Source organism: Pipra filicauda, unplaced genomic scaffold, assembly GCF_003945595.2.
Source record: "Pipra filicauda isolate LSUMZ 115617 unplaced genomic scaffold, ASM394559v2 scaffold115_size4368891_pilon, whole genome shotgun sequence".
Classification (NCBI taxonomy): domain Eukaryota; kingdom Metazoa; phylum Chordata; class Aves; order Passeriformes; family Pipridae; genus Pipra; species Pipra filicauda.
Genome location: NW_024103607.1, coordinates 1,358,277 through 1,377,179, shown reverse-complemented (window position 1 = coordinate 1,377,179; position 18,903 = coordinate 1,358,277). Strand labels below are relative to the sequence as shown.

The following is an 18,903-nucleotide window of genomic DNA, read 5'->3' as shown; positions in this document are numbered from 1 at the left end:
TGCTTGGATGTGATGAAATGGGCATTTCTGAATTAAGAGAGTGGGGGCTGTTCAGCATGGAGAAGAGAAGGCTCCAGGAACACCTCATTGTGAGCTTCCAGTACTTAGCGAGGGCTTTTTTACAGAGATAGTGATAGGACAAGAGGGAATGGTTTTAAACTAAAAGAGGAGATATTTAAGAGTAGATTTTAGGAGGAAATGCTTTATTTTGAGGGTGGTGAGGCACTGGAACAGGTTACCCAGAGAAGTTGTGGATGCCCCATCCCTAGAAGTGTTCAAGAAGGTTGGATGGGGCTTTGAGCAACCTGGTCTGGTGGGTGGCCTCTTTGGCCATGACAGGGGGGATTGGTACTAGCTCATCTTTAAGGTCCCTTCTAATCCAAGCCTTTCTATGATTTCTATGATTCTAACTCCATGCTCAATACCAAACCACCTGTATTTGAGACTGTGTAGTCTGTTGTCTTAAATTTAAAGCATGTTGATTCTTCTAGTATCTCAAAATATCAGACAAAAGTTTACCTGACATCATTCTTGATCATTGCTTGCCTTTCTGAACATGTAAGTAAATTATAATACACAGTGAAAGTCTTCTTAAGATGAAAAATACAGTAGAATATGGTGTAATTCTGTAGTGATTGAAAATCCTTTGTAATCTAATACCATTTAAAAATTGACCTAATGAAATACATTTTGTGAAGTGGGACAGTTGTGCAGTGTCAGCCACACTGATGATGTGAATTGTCAGCCTATGTAAAATCAAGCTTTGTGGTTTTAAAAAAATGTCATAAATCTTTGATGCTGTGCTCCCCTATTACTGAAGCCTCTGTAACTGATACCAGACAATGTATCTCTGATTACGCTGGAACTACATTCATTATATTCTCAAACGTAAAAATGTGTACTAAGTTGTTATTTGCTTGTTATGTGCCTTGAGCTTCACTTCTCCATTTTTTAAACCAAAGCTTAGTCTCATGTAGGGTGAATTAGTAAAGCAAAAGTTGCTTGAGAGGAATTCGGTAGAAGCATAGAGAATTCCTACCACATTCTTAATCTAAAAACATGGTTCACCATGCTCCACAGAAAAAAATCTCAAAAAGTATTTATCTTTACTTTAAATTTAGGGCAGTTTACTTAGCTTACTGTTTTCTTTAGAGATTCTTGATAGAACTGCACCCTGTAAATTCAGCTCTCTTCATAACCATTCTGCAAAAGGCTTACGGTCATCACCTTGTTGGGAATGTACTTCAGTTGAAATGCTTTTTAAAATAGTATACCATAAATCATTTCATCCTGTTTAAACAAGAGAACATATCACTTGCTTTCAGAAATATAGTTTTAAAATGTTCATACTTTTTAAGCACACGGGAGGGAGCATCTTGTCTTTTGCTGTATTGCATATAGATTTCTCTAATATATTTCTAACTCTATTTATGCAACTGTATTCAAATTTGCTATTTCTTCTAATTTAATTTTTTTAGGACTTGATAACCTGCTCGATGAAAATAGAATATCAGATTTGACTCAGACATACCAGCTGTTCAGCCGGGTAAAAGGTGGGCAGCAGATCCTTTTGCAACACTGGAGTGAATACATCAAGGTATTTCCAAGATCTGTTACTGATGTCAGAATTTATGCTGTTATAAATGTCTTCTGTCAAACCCAAGAATAATATGTAGGTGTATGCATCAGAGTTCTGTTTTAAGCAAATATGGGGAGGGGTGTTAATGCTTTCCCCCCCCCAGTAGCAATCACATGATGAGAAACAGCAACACCTGTTTCGGTTTTAAATTTCTACTTGGAAATTGCTTTCCTTATAGGTTTGAATATTATACAAGATGTTTTGGTTTACTCTGCTTTTAAATAGAACCACATGCACATGTGTTTGGAGTATGCTGGCCTGTACTGTGTGTTGTTTTACTGCAAATACACTCAACTGTTTACATATCTGCAGAAACATCAGAACATTGCTATTCTACAGTGCTACATATAACCAACCTACAGCAATGCTGATGAATGTTTAAGCTATTTGGAAGGGAATGCTCCTGTTGAATAATATGCATACTGTATACTGCCCCAGAGAGTGCATTTTAGTGCTCTGCGAGATGAAGGCAGGAAAGCTTCACAGAAGATTTTTGTCTGTGGAGTTGATAATTCCTGCTGGGGTGGTTCTCCCCTGAATTGCTTGTGTGTTCATCAGCCTTTAGGACTAAGTGCACAATATCAGTTCATTTCAGAGGTGCCTTTCCTGCACACCTGTGTCTAGAGTTTGGCATGATCCACCAGTGTTGCAGCCCATGGGAGTGGGATATAGACACCCCTCTGTCCCCCAGAACTGAGGTGGAGTTTACTCCACAGGGTGTCATCCAGTGTCCCCATACACAGTCCATGGATCCATAGGCATCTGGGCCAGCTGAATGGTTTGCTGTGGCTGAGGAGGAACATCTTTCTCCTTACTTGATCCCAGATCAGGCTTCTGACTTAACTCTTGTGCTGCCTGCCACTCCATACATAGACTCTTTTGTGATCTGTTTCAACACAGTACCTGGGCGAGGTCAGTTTTATGCCTCTTTAGTAAACTAAAGAGGCTCACAGAGAAGTCCAAGGAAAGACTTAAAAGTTCAAGACAGATAGGAAAATAAGGAAAGGAGGACCTGAACCTCTCCTTTCACAGCAGCAGGTTGCTAAGTTGGCTTATCATACACTAAATCTCACAGACTCAGACCTGTGGTTTTGAGATGGCTTTTTAGATACTCAGAAAGTTAGAAACCCTTTTTTGTAGTGTCAGTAAATCTCATTTTGGACATTCTATATGACAAAATGCATTAAAGAGAGGCTTTGAGAACTTTTTAAGTTTATCTTGAGCTGAGTTATGGGCTGAAGGTCTGTGCTGTATTGTCATCACCTTTTTATGACTTCAGAGGTGGTACTTGGCTTTCTGTATCTTGATTTGCCATTTGCAAAATGGGGGGAATGCCTTGCAATTTTATGAACAGAACTGATAGAGACTGTGAGATGCCCAAATACTGTGTTAATGAAGGAGAAACTGTGATAAGGGGAAGATCTGATGGACTAGGTGATCAGAGGTCCCTTCCAGCCCAGACCTTGCTGTGACTCCGTGATACACATGCTAAATCTAAGGACCTTTGTGTTCAAGCAGCTTTGTGTTCAGCTTCACTCTGAAATGTGACTTGAGAAAAATCTCCATGAATATGGCAATTGCTAATTATGTATTGTAGTGGAACTTCTGAGGTTTGAAAGGGATTTCCCCATATTTTACTGTTGTTGTGGCTAACATGCTTCAGCTGATGAAAATAGTAGTGTTTTGCTGTTACTGTGCAGATGTTTCCCCTTTCTCACCTTGAAAAACTGACCATTCTGTCCAGGGCGCTGATCAGTGTTACTAAGCAACTGTAAGCAAATTGTCCAGTAAATTTAAATCCTCCATTACAGAATATTTTGAGTCATTAGACAGATGGTGTTGTATCTAAGATAATAAATGTAGGACAAGAAGTGAAAGTCAAGTCTGTGGCTGCTTCTTGTGTATGGGAAAGTTTTGTTTCCTTGCAATTCAGCTAGGGTTTTTTTTGCTTCAGAACCCTTCCTGAAGGAGGAATCTTAGAGTGATGAGCAGCAGTTGAATTTTTGCCACCTGTTCCATCAATAGAGCTCTCTAGTGGATTTAAGAAAAATAGTGTGAAGTTTTCTATTACACTTAACATTTCTGAGGCAGTTTCCATATAATTTATTTTACATGAATCATGTAGTTCTCTAACTGTAAACTTGCACGTCATAGTCATGTCTACTGTGTATTTATTTTATTTTTTTTTAGCATTTGTCTTGAATGTATATAATCTTTAAACAATAATGTATGAAATCCATTAATGTGTGTCTGGGTTTTTATTTTAAATTTCAATGCATCTCATTTTTTGAAAACTTGAAGTCACATAAGTAGCTCTGTAAAAAAAAAAATTACTCTTTCTAATGAGAAATTTTATAAGGGTGAATGTGTCTGTTGGGGGAGATAGGTAGCACTCTAAAGTATTTTACTATCAAAAGTGTTTGTTTTACAGAACTTTGGGACAACAATAGTGGTTAATCCTGAAAAAGACAAGGATATGGTGCAAGAGCTACTAGATTTTAAGGATAAAGTGGACCATATCATAGAAGTGTGCTTTCAGAAAAATGAAAAATTTATAAACTTGATGAAGGAGTCCTTTGAAACATTTATCAACAAGAGACCAAATAAGCCTGCAGAATTGATAGGTACACAAATATTTTTCTGTAAAATATTTCAAAAATCTATAGAAAGCATGATAAGATATTGCTGCTGAGTGTGCTAGTGCAATAGTGGTGCAGTACGCATTCTGCTTTAGGAGACTCATTTTTGGGATACGAGGCAAACGTTAACCTGGGAGCATCGCGGGTTCCAGGAGCTTGGGTGTGCCGTAGGTGTGAGCACGGTGTCCTGATGGAGCATGTCACCTTCTGCTGCCCCTGCGCTCTGCTGCTTGCACGGTGCTGGTGCTAACAACTGCTCAGAGAGCGTGGTGCTGGTGCTACCAGTGGAGTAAATGCTTAGGGGGAAAGAGCAGCCGTGGCAAATAAAAGGGAACTGGTTTTCATTGTGATAGTAGAGGAGTTCTTTGGATGTTCTGGATCTTTCGGAAATGACTAAGCATAGCCCATCTATCTGCCTTGAAGGCTGAGGTTGGGAAAACGATTTTAAAGCTTTCAGATACAAGGAATTTTAATAGAGGAAATGAAATTCGAGACCTTGAAAGGGGAACTACTACATATTAAGGGGGAAAAATAATAAATATTTTAAAAATACTATTACTTGGTTTATCCCTGATCCGGCAAAAGCTACTCTGACTATTTTGCCTGCAGCAAAACTGGAGCTGTGGCATTTTACACCATGAGAGGATCCTGCTCCTTGGTTGTTTGTTTTTCCTCTGTACATTCTTTTACCTTTATTCAGCTTATTTTGTGACTTCCTTCTGAAATCAGCTTTATGTAGGACAGATTGCACAACACAGTGATACAGGTTAAAGCTGTGATATGGGCTGCTGTCATTTGTGGATCATGGTGTTTCAGCTCCTGCAAAGGTTTCCTTCTTACACAGGAGGTTGTATAAGGATACTAATGTGGCTTAATAAATACTTAGCTAAACTCAAGGCTTAACCTTATTTCTGGCATTCTGAAGCTACTAACTTCAAAGTAGTGCTTCTGTTTAAATTTTGATATGCTCCCACCAAGGAGTATGAGGGACGTGGTAAAGGTCTACAAAAATATAGTCCTCTTTATGTTGTTTGTTTCTGTTTCTCATAAATACATTCATATGCATTGTACGCTTCCAAAACATTGTCTTTCAACAAGAAATGTGCTTGTTCAGACTCTAACACAAAATGTGGGAATTTCTAATGCGATAATTTTAATCATTATACTGTATTCATTTTTTTCTTGGACTGTTACTTTTTGCAGTAATTTTCCATTGTGCTGGTAGTACAGTAGGACTCTGTCATTGTTCCCACTGAACATAAGGATGGGAAAAGGGAAAATAGGAAGTTTTACATTTATCCTGTATTTTAACATATAGTAATATTTAACACATAGTAATGTTTCAAGTGGGAGATGCTTAAGTTGGTTATTTTAGATTTATTTTTAAACTGTTAAATGATTTTATTTATTTGTAGCAAAATATGTGGATTCCAAGTTAAGAGCTGGTAATAAAGAAGCAACAGATGAAGAGCTGGAAAGAATCCTTGACAAAATCATGATCATATTTAGATTCATTCATGGTAAGAAATAGCACTTCACCGCTGATGCAATTGGAACTGTTTTCCTTGCTCCTAGCAGAGATGCTTTCCTCTGAATGTAAGAGATCTTTTTCAGCATGAGTTTCTGCTCTACTTGATCTTTAATTCAGGTTGCCTTACACCTGAAGGAGCACAATAAATACACCGGGGGGACAAACTAGTTCTATGGAGATTGGAAAGTTACAGACCTTTCGCAGTCTGTGGGTGGAGACCTAAGAGTCAGAGCTGTTGCTGGAAGTTTTTTCACATAAATTAACCACATCTGTAGCCACAGCCTCTCCTCTAACAACAGAGAATGAATGTTAGTACAGATTTTCTCTTCCCTGTCTACCTCGGTAGGTTGTAGGTGCAAGTAGGTGAAAATCCAGCAACTAATGACCTCTTTTCTCATCATGGCTGAGAGGGAACACAGTGGAGGGCTCAGCACAACAGGAAAAAGTGTTATTGCTGAGTTTTACTGCCTTTGAAATGCACTTCCCTCATGTATGTCCCTATCTGAGCAAAACCCTTAAATGTGTTAGGAGATTTTTTTTTTCTAGGTGGGATATCAGGAAAAAAAAGTGGTCTAGTCTAATAGAGATGCATGGTCACTGTTTTGGGGAAAGTGGAAGACGTATCCTGGGCTGGGGTAGAATGAGCAGGTATTACCCAATTCTGTATTAGTTTGTTCTGAGATCTGTCGGGTTCTCTCTTCATAAAATCCAAAACAAGTATAATATAATGGGAAAGCAGTCAAGTCATAAAGTAGTATCATTTGCATCATGATTTTTATCAGATAGAGATGGTGATTGAAAACATGGCAACTTGTCAGTGTAAGAAGTTAATTTCTGTTAATTCTGAAATTTTCACCAGCTCTTTTTCTCTTCATATTTTTTGAGCGAAAAGTGCAAATTTTATTTTGAGCTGTCTAGTGTTTAAAGAGCAGATGATAGTTAGTAGGTAGTTTCTGGCCATTGGACTTTCTGGTAGTGTCTTGGTGCATCTGTTCCATGAAACATCACTTTACCAGAGGACAGGTTAGAGAAGAAAGAAGACTATGGGAGGAATTGCTACATTGGAAGGTGTTTACAAGGAATTGAGGGGCTACTGTAGGCAGTGCAAATAGTGCCTTGAGTTACAGTGAATTTGTTCCTCTTAAAAGTGAAACAACTTGCTGATATCTTGACACTGTCAGTAGAAAAGAGATGCGGAAGCTTGGGTTTGAGGTGTGAAAGTTTGTGGGTGTCTGTATGGCTGCTTCATTTCAAAAGGCTATTGGCAAACCAAATGGGAAGACTTCTGTCAATTTTTCTTCATCTTAGACTTTTAAAATATATTCTTTAATACACAGAAAACCTCCTCTATAATTTCTTTTAATAAATCAAACCACAGGAGGGAGACTCTTCTTCTGCCCCCCAGAGTAATTTCATGTGGTTTGCGGCTGATCCAATGGGAAATACAAGGCAGTCCATGTTCCTCAGGCAAAAATAAGAAAGAAAAATTTTGCAAAATGTGTTAATAGATTTATTAAAATATAAAAAGAACAAAATGTCTACAAATTTTTCTTCACTGCTGCGTAGTGAATATTCTGAGATCAGCACGCCACAAGAAAGGCTTGTGTCACAAATTATGCAAATAGAGTGTATTATTTCAGTTGTATTTTATTTTTGTTTCAATTTCTTTACAGGGAAAGATGTTTTTGAGGCGTTTTATAAGAAAGATTTGGCCAAAAGACTGCTGGTTGGAAAAAGTGCATCAGTAGATGCTGAGAAGTCCATGTTGTCAAAGCTTAAACATGGTAGGCATATTCAGATGTGTTAAATTTGTATCACTTTTTGGCACATAAATTGGAATTCCTGTTTTCTCATTTTAAGAAGTGACAAGCCAGATTTTAAGTAATAACAACTCTTACTTAAGTACTTAGCTATATATATATATCACAGCTTTCATTGTGCTCAGTGAGAACTATTGGGCTGACCTCTTAGGTATGAGACTGGTTCATTTAATGTACCTAGGAACCAAATCCTTAAAATCCTTAAAAATCCACCTATTTGTGGGTGCTCTGTAACCTGGCACATGTGGCTTGACTGTCTCAGATGAAACCTTTATCGCTTGTTCCATGCTTCTTTGTAACTGTGGGATCTTTGCTTTAATTTGTGTGACAGAATGTGGTGCTGCTTTTACCAGCAAACTGGAGGGCATGTTCAAGGACATGGAGCTGTCAAAAGATGTCATGGTACAGTTTAAGCAGGTACATTTACCTTTTGTTTGCAAACTAAATTGTCAGAAGTCATGGGGAAACATTTAATATTGTTATACCTTGGATTAAGCTAAAATTAAACAAAACAGCTTTTGAGCAGGTCCTGGTCATAATAAGAGAGTCTATAGACTATTCTGTTTTTACAGAACAGAATTTATTTATTGTATATCTATTCAGAGATAAGCTTATTTTATAGTTTTATTTGATTCCTTTTTAAGTAAATTACAGTCTAAATACCACATAGTAATTTAGTCAACTGACATCTTTTAAAGTCTTTATCCCTTAATTCTGTAAACTGTTGGTGATCTGATGAATCCTTTGTGAATGGCCCACACCACAGTAACTCCCTGAAGGTAGCTAAGTGTGCAGAAACTGCATATCTCAACCCCAGAGTTTCCAACCTGTTGGTAATCAAGGGAATGCTTGGAGGAAATACTGTATATGCACACCCTGTTGTTCTCTCTGGGTACTTGTTTTGGGGCCTTATTGAAGACAGCATTCTGAGGTAGAGATCAAACCCAGGACACTTGCTCCTGTAATAAAATACTGAAGTAACTTCTCTATCCCAGAATTTGCAGCCTACTTTGACTGATGCTATGCTCAAATTATATGAAAATGTTTTGTATAACAGATGTGAAAGTCCAAGGGGATCCTGTTGATCTTATGGTCCCTGCCATGGCTTCTGCCATGATAAAAAGCTTTTCTTTTGCTTTATTTGCATGTGATTAGAGGTCTTTGACCTCAATATCCTGTAGAGACAGTGGTCTAGGATATTTCAAGGCATGTTGTTCTTTCTTTGTACTTCAAACCACTTGCTGTGTTTTGAAACTGGGGAGGGGGGCCTTAAATAGTTATTCAAAATCCTGGCAAAGCATGTCTAACCAAGGATGTGACATGTAGAAATTTTTCATTGTTATAACTAATTTTAAATTTCTAATTAAATATATCTTTATTTTCTAATTAATATGCAGACAGTATACTTGAATGATTTTTGTCTCTTGTATTTTAGTATATGCAGAACCAAAGTGACCCAGGAAATATAGACCTGACAGTAAATATATTAACTATGGGATATTGGCCAACTTATACACCTATGGAAGTCCACTTAAATTCAGAGGTTAGTGTTTAAATTCTTCTTAATACACTGTAGAGAGTGGAATCATAATCACTATCACAGGCTGAACTAATGCACTTCATTAAATGTTTTTCTGCTAGATATTTAAGGGGGTTATGTCATGTTAAAGATTGCAGGATTGCAAAAATTGTAGTGAGTAAAATCCACTTTTTTCCGATAATTGCTTCACTCAGTGTGGGTTTTTTACCTGTTTAATAATAGTAATAATAATATAGAATTAGTATAAAAAAACCTCCTATCCTCACTTAGCATTGCAGTCAAACACTTAAAGTCAGTTCACCTTAACTTAGTCAATCTTTAACTACATTGGTTAGGCACTTTGATCTAGCCAATAGTTATGTTACTGCACGTTCCTTTTTTCTGAAAGATCCTTCCTCTGTTCCCTGCAATGTGTCACACAAAACTAACCCCTGCATTGAAACAGTATTTGCACAAAAAAAGATTGCTTCCAAGTCGAGAGATTTTTGCAAAGCTCCTGCCGGTATTGGTGTAGATTGAAATATGTATTTGTAGTCCTATTTCCTACAATACCTTGTTTGATCTGAAGTGTGGGAAGCACTTCAGAGGCCAAAGGTGGGAGTGGGGTTCCCATTCAATTCAGAAAACGTGGAAGCTTTTATGCTCTTGCTCCTGAGGCATCTTTTCCTCTGTGGCAGACTACTTTGGAATGATCTAGCCTGAGCAACGCGGCATGAAAATGAAGGGGTAGAAACCCCTTACTTGGAAGTAAGAGAGTATAAAGTACTGGAATCAGATTTGAATTCCAGTACAGGACAAAATACAGGAAGAACATGGGAGCAGATGGTAGTTACCAGGGCAAAGGTGTGAGATGTATGCTTTTTGTCTGATGACTTTTTGGTCAGATTCATAGTCCAGGACAAAAAAGTATTTATTTTTGATGTTTAAAACCCTTTACAGGGGGGGTTATTTTACTTTTACTTAAAACAAACAAAACAAAAGGTAAAAAACTCCAGGGAAATTAAAAGTTATTTTTGAATTGAGACTTTCTTTTGTGCATAGTTGTACAAGTGTACTTGAGAGCAGAATTTTGCTCTTTGGGTTAAAGTTTTCCCCACAAAAACACTTATTTTGAAACATGGTTGAGGAGAATAAAGCAATTACATGCATGAAATCATCTGATGTCACTGCATTGATAAAATGCTAATAAATGTTTTTCTCTGTTTTCTTTACAGATGATAAAACTTCAAGAGGTATTTAAAACCTTCTACCTGGGAAAACACAGTGGTCGAAAGCTTCAGTGGCAGACCACTTTAGGGCATGCTGTCCTAAAGGCAGAATTTAAGGACGTAAGCTTTCCCGTTTTAAAGCTAAGTCTGTCGGGATAAAATTTAAGTCAATTGTTTGGAATCTAGACATGTATTGTATTTTTATAAAGGCAGTAACATTTTTATGGAGGAACAATCACAATTCAATACTGTTATTTTGTATAGAAAGTAGGCTTTCTATAATTAAACTGAAATACTGCCTCGCTAACAGAAGACAACAGTGTGATACCTTGTGGTAATACTCATTTGATAGGAATTGTTGCTCATTCAGATAAAGCAAGTTGTGATAAAACAGGAAATTAATGAAAGAAGACTGTAGCATCTTTTTAATCTGGAATAGTTTTGATCATAGAAATACCAGTGATGCTTTTAGTATGCTTAACTGATAACCAGAAGAGACTGAAGGGTGTTGGTCATGTGATGACTGTGGTTAAACTTTAAATGCTTGTTGAATTATTTACCACGTTGTTTCTTAATATGGTTTTCTTTTGTCTCATGCTATATCTTGCCTTGTAATCATGCAGTTTCATTGAGCCACAACAAAGACAAAAAAACTTGAATTCTTTTGCTAACTCATTGTGAACGTGACTCTTGGAGGTTTAGTCATTACATAAGAGTAAGATGGATGGGCTTGTAGTTGTCAATTGACAGAAATGTCCACAGCCGGCTGAAGAGTTCAAGTTCTTTGAACATTGCCTGTTTGTACAAACATTGTGTTACTGATAATACTGTCCCTGTGTGTCATAGTAAACCAAAGTTTTCTTTTGTTTCTTTCGTATCTGATCCAATGCCAAGATTTCTTTTGTATTAGTTTATCTCCAATGAAATGAAACTTGAGTTAATTACTAAGAGATTCAATATTGATGGTGGCAATGCCAGAATTTCATATATTGTAATTAAAATGAAGTAAAGGATGGGAAGTAAATACCAGGCCATTCTAATGAGCTTCTGCTGTGTACTGTATTTCTGCTGTTAGAGGAGCAAAAAAAAAGAGTCTTTAGAAATATCCTGTTTCCTCAATACTGCCTGTGTGCCAGGCATTCTAAAATGCATATCTCTTCTAGAAATAGAAAAGTAAATGTATGCCTTCTGTAACTTGTCAGACGTTGGGGATACAGCAGAAAATTTTCTGAATATTACTTCTAATTATTTGATATTTCTCTTTTAGGGGAAGAAAGAATTTCAAGTATCGCTCTTTCAGACATTAGTGTTGCTTATGTTTAATGAAGGAGATGAATTCAGTTTTGAAGAAATTAAAATGGCCACTGGTGTAGGTAGGAAGAACACTTTCTGATTCTTAAATGTATTAATTGAGTGATTGTGAATTATGATTTGGTATGTAAATGCCTAATTTTAAGAAATTTGCCTTGGTCATTAGACAGACTTCATGAGCCAATAGGATACAGACACCAGAAGAAATGAAACCACACTGCTGGTGTTTCTTTGTGTATTTTTCTTAGTGTGTAACATGCTTCACAAAATTAATAGTAAGAGCTGTATAGCATATGCTATACTAACAACCGATTTACAAAACGTATCATTGCAATTCTTAAAATTCAAGTGGTGATACACTGTTGTGTGTACAAATTATTTTCGTTCCATTAGGTTCACATACTAGATTTGGAAAATGATCTGCTGTAGAATGCTGTCATTTGGGGGCGTTTCAGGAGAGTATTTTCAGTTTGAACTGTTTTGAGAGCTCTTCCACCTGTTTCCTATTATGTTGCTGGAGTGCTCCATTTGGTCTGATTAGTTAAGAGCAGCAGTGTTGTGCTGGATGTATACTTTGTAACTCTCTGCCTCTGCACTTGAACCTGAAGGCAGAAAGGACAAAAAAACCTGAAGAAATATAGTTTTCTTTTTAACCATCTGCAGTCTCTGCCTTCTGTGTTCTTATGTTCTTGGGTGGGGGGTTTTTCCAAATTCTTACACATTCTTGAGATAGTTACAGCCATAACTCTATCATTTCTTTACTCTCTGGAAGTTCTGCATCAATCAGCAGGTTATACCGAGTAGCCCTTCGCATGTTGAAATTTAAGATTAACCCAAACCAGCAATGCTGAAAGAGTATTTGAGCCCATACAAGTACTAAAATATTGTAATATATTTAGTAAAATACTGTAAAATTGGGGATATCAAGAATCCTTGCACTTTAGAAGGCAGTACACTAGCTTCTTAGCATCAATGCTTCAAGCTGCTTAGTCATCTACTCTGTTAATGGTAAAGGAGCTGAAGAAAATCCATGCCAGTGTGAATGATAAACACCAGGATAGCCTCCAGAGAGGCCTGTTAGGTCAGACTACAGTGTTTACTGAACAAACATAGGTTCACACAAGCCTGATCTGCGTCCTTCTTTCTTATCTTGTATTGCTGTACCTTGGAGTTTGCATTCTGGCTGCCTGACAGCAACAGATAAAATCTGCTGCATGGACATCCGTTCCATTATAGCACAAAATAAAGAATTTCAATAGTGTTTTTAAGGCAGCTGGCTAGAATTGATAGGTGGGAGCTACCTATATGTTATTGCACTGAGTGCCATGTCTATATGTTTCTCCCCTAGAGAGAAGAAGTATAGGAATGTGTGTAAGAAGGACAGTTTATGGTCCAGAGGTTTCCTTTGGGGCCAGGATCAATGCCATAGAAGCCATTCCCCCTTGTCCTGTCACTACATGCTCTTGTAAAAAGTCCCTCTTAATTATTTTGTAGGCATTAACTGACCGTGGTTGGAATTTTTCTAGTCACTGTTACAATAAATTACCGCCAGTCTCTTTAATGAGATTGTTCCTGATACATTAGTAGAGTTAGAAAATGCATAAACTGTCACTCAGAGAAAGAATGCTTACCTTCTCTCTGGTAACTGTGGTGCTTTAAGATGTGTTGTCCAAATAGGCACATAAGAATGCAGAGTATTTCTCATTGTCAAGGAAGCCTCTAGGAGGTGCAGTTTTTACTTCTGCCTCTGTGATTGATTGATAGGTAATTGCAGATTCCTTCCTTTTGGCAACCTGCAACTTCTCACACAAGGCAGAAGTAAAGCTCTGAAGTGTTTTAACAGCAGCTTTGTGTTTGAACAAAAACACAGCTCAACAATCCGTATTTACTGAAGTTGAAACAGACAAAATGTGTCAACTGTCATACAAGCCTGTTTAGTCCACGTGGTTTGAAGGGTTTTTTTAGTAATCATAGAGCAGTTGGAAGTTTAAAAAAAGGAAAAGGTCTCTCTGTGTGAAAATTAAACTATTTTAAAAATAGTAATAGTGTTAATATCTTTATTGATGATCTGGATGAGGGGATTGAGTGTACCATTAGCAAATTTGCAGATGACACCAAGTTGGGGGTGTCATCACCAAGTTGGGGGGTAGTGTTGATCTGCTGGAAGACAGGAGGGTTCTTCAGATGGACCTGGACAAACTGCAGAGATGGTCTGATTCCAACGGGATGAGGTTCAACAAGGCCAGGTGCCGGGTCCTGCACTTTGGCCACAACAACCCCATGCGGCGCTACAGGCTGGGGACAGGGTGGCTGGAGAGCAGCCAGACAGAAAGGGACCTGGGAGTTTGTATTGACAGGAAGCTGAACCTGAGCCAGCAGTGTGCCCAGGTGGCCAAGAAGGCCAATGGCATCCTGGCCTGTATCAGGAACAGTGTGGCCAACAGGTCCAGGGAAGTGATTCTTCCCCTGTACTCGGCACTGGTGAGGCCACACCTGGAGTGCTGTGTCCAGTTCTGGGCCCCTCAGTTCAGGAAGGATATTGAGGTGCTGGAGCAGGTCCAGAAAAGAGCAACGAGGCTGGGGAAGGGACTCGAGCACAAGTCCTGTGAGGAGAGAATGAGGGAGCTGGGGTTGTTTAGCCTGGAGAGGAGGAGGCTCAGGGGAGACCCCATCACTCTCTACAACTACCTGAAAGGAGGATGTAGCCAGGTGGGGATTGGTCTCTTCCCCCAGGCAACCAAAAGTAGAATTAAGAGGGCATGGTCTTAAGCTGTGCCAGAGGAGGTTTAGGTTAGATAGTAGGAAGAAATTTTTTACAGATAGAGTAATCAGACATTGGAATGGGCTGCCCAGGGAGGTGGTGGATTCTCCATCCCTGGAGGTTTTTAAGATGAGACTGGATGTGGCACTTAGTGCCATGGTCTAGTAACCACGGTGGTGTTGGATCAAGGGTTGGACTTGATGATCTCAGAGGTCTTTTCCAACCCAGTTCATTCTATGATTCTATGAATCTTTTACTCAGCTACCCTGCACTTCAGCACTAGATTGAAAAACCTGTCTTTCAATTTTTAGACTAAAACTCTGTTCAGGAGATCCAGCAAAACTGGTGACAGTCTTATATTGTGAATAAAGTATTCTAGAGAATGTTTTAATGCAAAATCTTGATACAAAACTTTTCAACATAATTATTAGAATGTTTAAGATTTCATTTTATCTACTTGTCCAAATGCTTTTAGCCTTATATATTAGTAGATAAAATTTTCCCAATCCACTTGTTTCTACTACTTTCCTGCTGTGGGGGAAGTTTGACTATAATAGCTATCAGCTCTACCCTCTTACAAAGCATCTTTCTGTCAATTTAGGCTTCTGGTTTTTTTACTCTATTACATTTTTTCTGGTGTGTGTCAGAAACAGTGATGAAATCATAAAATAGGTGGCTTGAGTTTCTTGTTACCCACTGACTTTTTTTCTTCTAAAGTCCTGTTATTACCAAACAAAACTAAAACAATAAAACCAGGCTCATGTTAATGTGAAATCTTCCATCTATTTTGCATGGAAAGCTCACTGAGATGAGCCTCAGTCTGTCTTTCTGACATACACAAATCTGTGCATGCTCTGAGCACTTACCTGTGAAAGATGTGAGTCTGAGCTTGAAGGCTGTGAGTTGTTTCCTAATTGGGACTTGGCTGGAAGAAAGTATTAACATAAACCCAGTAACTTTTCAATTGTATTTCTAGATTAATCACATAAAACTTCTCATGTTAATGCTTTGTTGTGCTTTCTCTCATATTTTGAACTTCTTCACAGAGGACAGTGAGTTAAGAAGAACCTTGCAGTCTTTAGCTTGTGGAAAAGCACGAGTATTGATTAAAAATCCAAAGGGCAAGGATGTAGAAGATGGAGATAAGTTCATCTTCAATGGTGATTTCAAGCATAAATTGTTTAGAATAAAGATCAACCAAATCCAAATGAAAGAAACAGTATGTATTTTTTGTATTCATTCTGTTTATATATGAACTGTTTATCTAGATATCCCATGTGAAAAGACAATCTCTGTATTTCCTCTTGTAGTTTTTGCATATGGGGAAAAGAGAAAGTTATTTAATTTTTTGGGGGTAGTCAGGATGACTCACAGAGGCAATAAAGATTTTAAAACTCATTGGAATCGAAAAAATTTAGGTTCTTTCCTGTGCTTCCAAATTTAAATGCTTATATATTAGACTGAAAGGATCTTGTAGATGTTTCAGTCCATCTTAAAAGTTTCTGTGGTATTGCTGAAGTGTTGGTACTATACTGAACTCATAAATCAAATGTCACCACGTTGCTTCTATATGTAGCAGGTAGGAGGGCTATAAAAATCAGAGTTGTCTCTGACTTTGCAGCAGATGTCTTGGTTGTACCTGAATCCCAGTGCTTGACAAAAGGTGGCATATTTTAATTAACATTGGCTTGTTTGTTTTTTGCCTGTGTGTATTAAAATTCCTAAAAGTCAAATTGGTGTTTGACACAAAAGACTGTTTGGGCTGTTGAACTGGTGAGTGTTCTCTCAGAAAGCTGAAGGGAGTTTCTAAGATTTAGTTTAATTTATCAAATAGATTTAAAATAAGACATACCTTATTTTTTCCTTTACATTATCTTTAATTTTATCTTTGACCTGCTTTGGCAGTACACGTCAGAATCACTTAGCTCATACCATGCAGTAATATGTGCATCTGTCTCAAGGATAAGTAAGAGTAGATGAGTTTTCATTTTATTGTAAAGGTTAACAATAGAAATATAATTAATAAAAATAGTGATAGAAGGTGATATGATTTGTGGTGTTCTGTTGTTCTTTAGGTTGAGGAACAGGTCAGCACAACTGAAAGAGTATTTCAAGACAGGCAGTATCAGATTGATGCTGCTATTGTACGAATAATGAAGATGAGAAAGACTCTTGGTCATAATCTTCTTGTTTCTGAATTGTATAATCAACTGAAATTTCCCGTAAAGGTAACTTATGTTTTTGTTTGTCAAACCATCCAATGCTTATCTACACATATGTAATACATTTTTTCTATTCAGCTTGTCCATAAGAACAACAAATGTGAAATATCATAGAATCAAACCTAATTATCAAGGTATTGATACTTAGTAGTAAATTATCTATATACTATGGTGCATTTTCTTATGTGGCTTTTAGCAGTCTTATTGTCTAAAATATATTTGCATTTATATTACTTACTGTATACTAATCTCATCTTTCCTTGTAGCCTGGAGACTTGAAAAAGAGGATTGAATCTCTCATTGACAGAGACTATATGGAGAGAGACAAAGACAACCCCAATCAGTACCACTATGTTGCATAATGGAGAAGTACTTTTATTTAAAAAAATAAAAAATAAACCCAAAAAGTAAAAACCAAAATCATCCACATATATCTTCAAGACACCAAATACCTATGCTGTTCCAGACTTTCCTTTTAGCAGATTTCAGGTTGATGTATATTCTTCAACCAGCTGCATGCACTGCTGTGGAAAAGAAGCAAAATGACATGTTCATTGATCACCCTTGTCAAGACTCCTTACTAATTTTAAACATCCTGGGGTGTTTTTATCTTTCGTTACTCTTTTGTTCTTCTAGGTTCTTCAAAATTTAGTTTTACAGTTTTGTTTAACAATGTCATTGAAGTTGGATGGAGAGGTAGAATTACCTGTGTGAGAAATACTTCTGTGATGGATGCAAGTGTGGTTTCTTCATTTAGGTGTTCCTAATTGCATCGGTAAAGTCCCTATATGCTGCATTCTTTAGCTACAGTGACAACTTGGGTATCTTTTAAAAACCCTTAATTGATGAACACTTATGTACAAGCAGTGTTGTTGAAATACACTGAATTTTTGAAGTTATGAAAATCCTTAAACTTGGGTTCAGTTAATTTTCTTTCAAGTTACTACAAACTTCAGTCTGGTTTGGATAAATCAGGTTTCGAAGTGAGATCTGTGAAGTGCCAAGAGGACAACTGCATTCAGGTGTGTACTGAGCTGTTGGATTATTTAGCTAAAAAATGGATTGTTCTATGATTACTACTTCTGCTGGCTTGGGTGGCAAAGATTAGATCTGAGTCAAAGAGGCCCTACCTCATTTTAGGGCAACAGGTGTTTCATTTTACAGCAACAGGTATTTATGTAATTGCTGTAACATTTAGTTCTGCCTTGAAAATAACCTACAGGGAACCTACTGTACAGTGTGCTCCACTTTAAAAAAAAAACAAAAAAACAACAAACCTTTTTTTCAAAAAACTTATGGTCTCAATATTGTGAAAGCATAGCTTCATGTCTTGAAAGACTAAGGATTTTGTGAGTACTTTGTTACATATTGTATATAAGTAAGTCGATTTGAATTCAAGAATGAAAGACACTGTAGATCTGTTAGATAATTGTAACTATAAGGAAGACACCATTTGTGATAATACTTAAAAGACTGTTTATTTTCCTGTTTTGCATAGGGGTGTGTTTCATTCTGAAAAAGAGCTATCAAGAGAGTTTTGATCACTACATAAATACTACATAAATGAGAATTTAACTGAGCAATATTTTCTTGAGGATATCTTATAAAGTTTATGTAACTTGGGTTTTGTGCATTAGTTAAAAGGCCACCACCTCTTCTTGAAGTAAACATTGTTGTCATCTGGATCTACATATTAAAAGTCCTTATTCTGTCATCTGGTGTCATTAATTTTATTGCATTCTCCTGAATTATTTTTGTTCCCTTTGTGTTTAGAAACTAAAAACGTTTAGTTTATTGTATTTAAAGCATATTTAATGTTGTAATTTAATATAGACTTATTTTAATATTTGAATCTTCATTTAATGCAAATAAAATCTTTAAAGCGTAATAATGTCCTACCTTTTGTGAGAACAGCACTTCAGTTTATTTGCGCAGTTGGTTCTTCAGTGTTATTTACACAGTTCAGCTTGTAGTTCATTTTCTTTGTGTATGGAAACCGATCAGATCCATCTTACTAGACTTGTAAACCAAAAAGGAGTATGTTCCTTGCAGAAATGTAATGGTCAGAGGCTTTATCCACACCAAAAGCTGGCAGTAATGTGCAGTAGCTGATAGGAAGCAGTGAGTGTGTCCTGCCTGCCCCTTCTTAGCCCAGATGTCCTGGTTCAGTGGTTTTAAAGAATAGATTAAAAGCAGCGTTGTTATCCTGAAGATGATTGAAATGGTTCTGCC

General features: G+C 37.2%; 1 protein-coding gene across 2 annotated transcripts in view; it reads left to right on the top strand.

Moving 5' to 3' along the window:
- The window catches only part of CUL4A (cullin 4A), a 37,190-nt gene extending 19,279 nt beyond the window's left edge, over window positions 1–17,911 (top strand). Inside the window, exons 10-20 of one of the 2 annotated variants that reach the window (XM_027743496.2) lie at window positions 1,479–1,597; window positions 4,071–4,263; window positions 5,694–5,798; window positions 7,483–7,593; window positions 7,961–8,046; window positions 9,065–9,172; window positions 10,384–10,497; window positions 11,645–11,750; window positions 15,496–15,668; window positions 16,525–16,677; window positions 16,938–17,911. In XM_027743496.2, coding sequence (XP_027599297.1) covers window positions 1,479–1,597; window positions 4,071–4,263; window positions 5,694–5,798; window positions 7,483–7,593; window positions 7,961–8,046; window positions 9,065–9,172; window positions 10,384–10,497; window positions 11,645–11,750; window positions 15,496–15,668; window positions 16,525–16,677; window positions 16,938–17,033 — 1,364 coding nt within the window. In that variant the 3' untranslated portion in view covers window positions 17,034–17,911. Of the gene's footprint in view, window positions 1–1,478; window positions 1,598–4,070; window positions 4,264–5,693; window positions 5,799–7,482; window positions 7,594–7,960; window positions 8,047–9,064; window positions 9,173–10,383; window positions 10,498–11,644; window positions 11,751–15,495; window positions 15,669–16,524; window positions 16,678–16,937 lie in introns of those variants that run through there. The other variant, XR_005564785.1, reaches the window with a different exon arrangement.
- Window positions 17,912–18,903: the final 992 nt, after the last annotated feature.